Below are 7,723 nucleotides of genomic sequence, written 5' to 3' on the forward strand. Positions count from 1 at the left end.
CGTCTATGTCACGTGATCTTCACATTTCTCCCTGCAGAAAAAAAAAAACATGGCCGAACTTCGCTTTATTCTCGGTGTAAAATGCCTATTTTAAAGTTAGTTTGGCCATTAAAATGCGTTTTGATGTCATTTGATGCGAGAAATATGAGTTGTTATTTCAGATGATGTGTGCAGTGGATGTACATGATCTTTAGTTTGCTAGTTATAACGAAGATTACTTCAGAAAATTGTGTCGATACAACGTTTTCATTGTTACCAAGGTGGTTGCTAGGGATGCTGCTATCGATATTATTTCTGTTATGTTGTGTAACAGTTTAATGGTGTAAGCTTTATTGCTACCCCCTTCCCCGCCAATGTATAGTGTTGGTCCACAGCGCAAACGTATTAGTTTAACAAAATCCGCATCTAAAATTGTGGCATAGATACGTTATTTTCCCCTGTGCAATTCCAGTCTCACATCACATCGTCATAAACAAATACCGGAAACAGACCGAAAACACTTTATTCCGAGTGTGCTTGCTTTTCTCTTTGGAGGTCATCACATAACGGCATTGTAATACACGGTTCGGCTGCATTAAATATTACATATCTGCCGTAGTTCTCTATTTATAGAGCCCTGATGAGAAGACTTCTAGACAAACATGAGGAACTGCCGCCAACACTGAAAACGTGACATGGATCATAAATATATCAGCAATTAAATAACATCTTACATTTCTTTTCACACAATACGTCTCCTTGCAGTATCAACACTAATTCGGCTGACTTTTATATTTGATCCAATTGGTAGATAGGCTATATTTACACCATAAAGGTGCACAGCTGATATAAAGGGACACCTAGTGGTTAAAGCATGTTATTGAATTTCATTATTTTTATTATTAGATATTAATAGGATCCCTATAAAGTATATTCATTACTCGTTATTCTCTACTAATAGTTCATTAAAGACTGTATATAATCACTATTTTGCACATCCCTTTCAAGATTTCAAGATTTTCTAAGGTTTATTGACATATCATATACACAACTACGGTGTAGTTATGCAACGAATGAAAAACTTTGTGTATACCTCCAGCAATGTTAACTATGTTGAAGCACTTATTTTAACTGATATTATACATATGTATTATACTCTTATATAAGATGTATGTAGATAGTATAATAAATGTGCAGAATACGACAGTTTAATGGTGGAGGTACACACATATTGATAGATGTCTTGTAATACACTGTTGAGGAACCTGCGACCCAAGTTTTTCATCTCCGACCTTGTCAGGTATTGAACAATCAATAAATAAAGAACACAGAATTATTAAATATAAAACACAGAATTTGTGTGATTATACTAAATGATTTACAAATAAACACCACTGCATATTTACAACTGTTACACATGCTGATGTAACGCAAATGTTTCCAACTTGGAATCAATCAAATACATCTTATCTTAAGATGATCGATGGCTACTGCCATATTTGCAAAATGTGCCTCTGAACCTTGACTATGGAGGACGGAACATGACTTAAGTATAAATAAATAAATGTATGAAGAAATACAGGAATACATAAATAAATACGTAAATAAATAAATAAATACAGGAATAAATAAATGACGAAATAAATACAGAAATAAATAAATGTTGAAATTAATACACAAATAAATAAATAAAAGAATAAATGCATAAATAAATATGGAAATAAATACATCAATGTATAAATAAATAAATAAAAGTCGAAAATAAAACAGAACACACGTTATTATATATCTTTCATTTATTTCTACATTTACGCGACATACATTTATTTATTTATGTATTTATGTGTCCGTATGCTAATGAGGTGGGCGGTCCTAACCTCAGTCTGAAGCAGGATTCGCCAATTGTTGGAGCCAGGCAGAAGCAATAGATTCGTGGCAAGTCACATCTGTACATTCTGTGTACATTGTCGGCAACTCGCTAATAATGGCTTCGGCTGGAAGGGCGCTGGCAGACCTTCTGCGGGATGCGGCTAACCAGCTTGAAAACTGTAAGTGACTCATGTTTTGGTCTAGTGTAAGACTGATATGACAATGTAAAAAAACTGATCTGTGTGTTAAAATGCCAATGTACAGTTTTGTACCCAATGTGGCGCTATGTTATGTTTTGTGCAGCACCAAGGACCGCTAACGTGCCAGTTTCGTCTCCTCCTCCTCATCCGTTACATAACGGGACTCCCAGACACTCAGTGGACGGTAGGTCTTTGCATCAAATTATTTTTAATGCAAATCCGATCAGTTTACTAAGTTTATATCGCCAATGACAAGTTATTTGATTCAGTTTCTGTCCACCAGCTTGAAGGGATCATTATATTTATAGTGTGTGATGCTAACGCTAACCAACATTTTCCCCCTGGATTCTCGTTGAATCATTATTTCCTTGCACTCAATATTGCTTATCTTCTTAACTTGATCCTAGCCGAAGTTTCAAGACTGTTTGGCCCCTACATGGGAGGGAGGAGGACGGCAGGGCGGCAAACCCTTTCTGGTCCTGCACACCTGCATTCTTATACCCATTTATTCTGTTGCCTTGAGGACAAGAATGCAGCCTTAGTCCCCAACCGATACGCCAAAGAAAGACTCGCTGCTGCTGGCTTTGGTGAAAAACGGCTCACATTTAAAGGTCTGTCAGTCATTAGAATGACGATTATCAATCGCTCTTTCCTTTTCTGTCTATTTTTTATGGTAAATGTACATTTGTGATATATAAATATATTGAGTTACCCTTACAATCATAACATTATCTTTATGTTAGATCTCTTATGTGTATCATCTATTTCTAGGCAGCCATACAGATTCAAATGAATTCCTCGAATTCTTGATGGATGCCTATCCAAAACTGCGGAACGGTGGCGGTTTCGAGTTGCTAAAAATATCTGGCACTACGAGAAGTCGCCACTTGATTGTGATCCCCTGTCCCAATGAGGGTTACTATGTCAGATATTTGAAGGACCCTCAGACCCAGATTGGCCATTCTACGGTTTTCATTAGACCAATGCAAAGAACCCTGAATTTGGACCCTGTAAGTTCCTCACTTCTATAGTGGTGTCACAATATTAAAGTGGAATCTGTGACTTACAGTAACATAATTGTTCGCTTGTGATGTAGTTTAAAACTATTTTGTTTACAGGCATGTCGATCAGAAGGCGACAACGTGTTAATTGGACCAAATCAGAAATGTGTCATCTGTGGAGAGGAGTTCCCCTTTTCCAGAATCAAGGATCACAGCAATAACTGCACGAGGTATTACTCTCTACAGAACTAAACATCACATTCGCCAGGCACACTGCAACTGCATGTGTAGACACACAATAACCAATAAGCATAAGGCTGTGGGATGCTGCAAATGGATGTAAAATATTTTGACATATCACCACATCTGAGGTTTTATAATTATGGGGCCAGATATTAGTACTTTTTGTTCCAACAATCCCTCTGTAACACCATATTCTGCTGTCCTCTATAATACATTTAAATATGAAAGATATACATTCTGGATGTTGGTTTTGAGGAAAAGTAACATTTGGTTTACTTTTCATTCTATGTATATGCCCATCTTTTTCTAGAGTGTGATATGTAATGTAAAGTATACTAGACCAAATAACCAATAACTTTTTACACTAGACCATCACAGAGCAGCGGTGAGGTACAGATTGAGTTGACAACTGAAAGGGCCTCCGGAAGTCAAGTTAGATTTGAAAGCACGTTCACAGGAGCACAGGGAAATGAGACAACAAGGGCCAGGAACACAAGACACTTGGTGCCACCTCAGGAAATGTTGCCTTCTCCTGAGGTAGTTGACATCGATCCCACTGAGGAAAGTGGCTTCTCTGGTGTGTAACATCCTTTATTAAGTACATCATGTATTGCAATAAGTTGTTGCTCTCTACATTTCACTTGATCCAATATTAATTTGGAAACCTTTTAAACTATTTTTAGATTGGAGAATAGCGCCAGATCCCACAGAGGCAACAAAGATGTTTAAAGAAGACATTTTAAGCCAGCATGCAACTGGAAAATCCTTGTGTCTTACTATGGATCTTGGAGACAGTGCAGCGGAAAGGGAAAGAGCAGTCCTTACTTTTTATAAGAAGGCAAATGTTGAGTGGGCTTGCCCCTTGACATGCACACTTAAGGGTAATTCGGTTACAAACAAAATCCAAGATAAAAAAATGAACAAACCATATTTTCGTTAAACTGATGTCTGTAGTGTGTGTTTACATTTTTAAGGAGATCCAGCCATTGGTGATGGTGTGACTCGGCATTTCTTTGCAACCATCATGTCAAAACTTCAGGCTGGTTTTGAGATGAAGTTTGGTAAGTAAATATTTACTATGGCTGATCGCTGGGTCTCAGCCACTAAGTTATGTGTGTTTTTGTACCAGTTCCAGGCTGAACACAGATCTGTCCCTTAACCCCAGAAAACAAAACGTATTCCTAAAACCTGATGTGATTGTAGCTGCTGTGAACATGTAGGTTTCTACAGGATCAACCAGTATCCAGTGGCAGTTTGATCATTCCTTTACTAATGCTTTGTGATAGTTGAATATCTATGTCCTTTACTTTACTATCAATTTACTTTGACTGTTTTCCTATATTTGCAGTGCCTGGAGGAACTCTTCTTTTTGAAGGAGAACAAGATCATCTAATTCCCTCCACTTCTCATCTCCTTTTGGAGAGTGACTTCTTTGTTGTTGCTGGCCGAATGATTGGACATTCATTCCTCCATGATGGGCCATGCCTAGGTGGACTGAGCCCAGCTGTCCTGCATGTGCTCTTTGGTGGATCCCCAGAAGAAGCCACAATAGATATTAAGGACTGTGTTGACCTTGATATCCGTGAGACAATCAAGTTGGTATGTTCAATGTTTTTCTAACCTATTTTATTATTCAACCTTTGGATATTATTTATTTAGCTGATCTACTTTCAGATACTGTTAACATCAAGTGGCTACACTTTGCACCAGCAGGGGTTACTGAAGCATTATAAAACACCATGCACTGATATATTAAATATCATTAGAACACTTACAGATGTCCTCCTATAAGATGTTTTTTGACAAAACATAGCTTTTACAGGTTACCAACTAACATGCTGATTATAAGTTAAACTTCTTATGTTGTATCAAAGTTGAATGTTTATACAAGTATTGAGAAATTAACGATTCTTATCAAATTCATTCTACTTGCCATTATTAGCTGGAGGGAACAGCAGAGTTATCATCAGAAGAAAAAAAGCTCATCAATGAGTTGGCACTGTCCTGGGATTTGCCTCTAGTCACATGTGACAACAGGAGATGGCTATTTGATAAACTGATCCTCCATGCTGTGAGTATTCTTAACAGGTCATATGAATCAGACTGACTAATCAGAGTTGAAGTTTTGAAGTAGGACCTCATTTTGGCATATCACATTTGAGCTTTTTTGTTAAATACATATTTGGATGTTAATAGTGTATTAAAACATGCTTATTGGGCTATTAGATCAATCAGGCTGCTTTGCTTTTCTACTGTGATGCAAATATTGTGCAGGTCCTTGGAAGAACCTCCAGACAAGTCAAGCAGTTACGAAGGGGTTTAAAAGAGACACTGATCTGGCCTCTGCTGACGGAGAGGAAAGACACGATTCCCCTTCTCTTTCCAAGAGCATCTGATTTGCAGTGCACACCACGGGTAAGTGATCTCATGCTGCTCAGTCAAATCCTTCCTCCTAACTCACAGGAGTTAGAAATTGGGTTTATTTACTACTCTCAGACCTACATTGCTTTAAGTTTATTAAAACAAACATTCACCTACGCAAACATATTTTGAAATGAAATGATGCTACTTGCTGCTTAAAAGGAGCTAAACCAATAGAACAACTGTATCTTTAGACTACTCTGCTGCTACACAGCAAAACCTGCAGTTTCTTGTATGTTCTGTTTATTATTGTGCTTTCACTGGGCTCCTTTCAAAACGAAATCTGTCAGATGGTGTTGGAGAAGATAAACTGGCCCACACAGGATGAGGATGAAGACAGTGAAGTCTCTTTGGAGGATTCCTGTAGGCTCACAGGATTCCTGCGCACATTTATTGAGATGGGTAAAACAACGTCTTCAAGCTTTGTTTACTGAAAGTTTGTAATTATTATAACGAAAGCTGCGCTTCCTCTGTTTTTATCTTTAAAGCTACAGTAACAATCCAAGGCGTAATTTAAGTAACATTATTGTTATTTAACTATTAACTGAAAGCAATTATAATAAAATGAATTTATTCTCTGTTTTATAAAGCATCTCCCGTTATCCTTGGGAAACTTGTGCAGTTCTGGATAGGATGGAATGTGCTTCCTAGACATGGCCTGGATGTGACCGTGGTGGAGAGCAACTTCCCCAGCTCTTCCACATGCTTTCACCAGCTGAAACTTCCAGGACATTACAAAGAGTACTGTATGTTTGAAAGGGACATTCTTGCTGCTATTTGGAGCACTGAAACTGGGTTCGGGATGGTCTGAAGAGACAGACACACCTTAGTACTAGATTTGTTGTCTTTTGTTTGGCCGGCCAAAAATGTATGTTTTCAGAGAGGAAAAAAAACTCAGTTAATGCCTATACTCCGGCCAGTTTGTGTAACACTGAAAATATATAAAGATACTAGGGGTGTAACGGTTCACAAACATTTCGGTTCGGTACGTACCTCGGTTTTTTGGTCACGGTTCGGTTCGGTACGTTTTCGGTACAGCAGCATTTTTTTTCACAAAACAAAACATATATATATATATTTGTATTATTATTATTAAACTGTGAATAATGTATTCACTCAAATAAATACAAAATATAATAAAATAAACATTAAGGTGCAGCATTTCGATGAACTGAAATAATCTGTATTTGAACTTTACTGTACTAGTACTCACAAAATATAAACTATTAGTTTTGGGTTTTTAATTATTATTAAACTGTGAATATTCACTCAAATAAATACAAAATATAATAAAATGAACATTAAGGTGCAGCATTTCGATAAACTGAAATAATCTGTATTTGAACTGTAGCCTACTGTACTAGCACCTAAGCAGCCAGTTTGACATTAGGACTTGCTTGTCATTGTATTTTCATGTTTTTTTAAATAAAAATTAACTTGTCCACATTGCTTGCCGAAAGGGCAGATCTGCTGGCACTAACAATGTCTCCTGATGTGGAGAAAACCCTCTCGCTAGGGACAGAGGTAGCCGATACAGCCAGGCATAGGCGGCGCGTGAGACTCAGGTTTGGGAAGGCTAAATCACTTTTTTTTTACCTGACGCTGCCCGCCTCCGGCGTCTATAGAAAAGAGATCAACTCAGTGAAAGCACCGCCTGCTGACCGATCAGAGCTCAGTGTGCGGAGTTTAAATCTATCAAGTCATATTACAGGATAAAGGAAATACAGTTTAAACTGCCGTATGCAGAGAAGACGCCGACGTGTCGCACTTTATCATTCATATCACACTGATATCACATCATCAATCAGATCATCTATCTCACATCGATATCACAATATCTCCTTATCTGAGTCAGCTGAGCCGTATCTGGCCGTGCAACACTTAGTTACAGTGTCACAGACTGTATGCAGATGTATTATTTTAAGCAACACATTAAGTTGACGAAACACTCAACTCAAATGTAATTAAAGTCAGATCCCCTCGTGTTTTAGATGGGGCAGTATCATAAAA

The 7,723-nt window shown here is 37.7% G+C and overlaps 1 protein-coding gene across 2 annotated transcripts; it reads left to right on the top strand.

Moving 5' to 3' along the window:
• The first annotated feature begins 1,771 nt into the window (after positions 1 to 1,771).
• Positions 1,772 to 6,641, top strand: LOC117543367. 2 transcript variants are annotated; one of them, XM_034211577.1, is made up of 13 exons: positions 1,772 to 2,027; positions 2,113 to 2,232; positions 2,456 to 2,659; positions 2,820 to 3,058; positions 3,167 to 3,279; positions 3,661 to 3,869; positions 3,976 to 4,173; positions 4,267 to 4,353; positions 4,641 to 4,891; positions 5,235 to 5,363; positions 5,567 to 5,707; positions 6,004 to 6,088; positions 6,346 to 6,641. In XM_034211577.1, the coding sequence occupies exons 1-13, from the start codon at positions 1,964 to 1,966 to the stop codon at positions 6,522 to 6,524; spliced, it is 2,019 nt and encodes a 672-aa protein (XP_034067468.1). In that variant the 5' UTR covers positions 1,772 to 1,963; the 3' UTR covers positions 6,525 to 6,641. The 2 variants fall into 2 exon arrangements, with proteins under 2 accessions (XP_034067468.1, XP_034067467.1); XM_034211576.1 differs by having other exon boundaries at positions 6,004 to 6,115; positions 6,304 to 6,530.
• Positions 6,642 to 7,723: the final 1,082 nt, after the last annotated feature.

This window comes from Gymnodraco acuticeps, unplaced genomic scaffold, assembly GCF_902827175.1.
Source record: "Gymnodraco acuticeps unplaced genomic scaffold, fGymAcu1.1, whole genome shotgun sequence".
In the NCBI taxonomy this organism is placed as follows: domain Eukaryota; kingdom Metazoa; phylum Chordata; class Actinopteri; order Perciformes; family Bathydraconidae; genus Gymnodraco; species Gymnodraco acuticeps.

Coding starts and splice junctions, on each gene's coding strand:
- LOC117543367 (XM_034211576.1), top strand. CDS start 1,964: ATGGCTTCGGCTGGAAGGGCGCTGGCAGACCTTCTGCGGGATGCGGCT. Junction 2,028..2,112: donor GGCTAACCAGCTTGAAAACT/GTAAGTGACTCA, acceptor GCCAATGTACAG/TTTTGTACCCAATGTGGCGC. Junction 2,660..2,819: donor AAAACGGCTCACATTTAAAG/GTCTGTCAGTCA, acceptor ATCTATTTCTAG/GCAGCCATACAGATTCAAAT.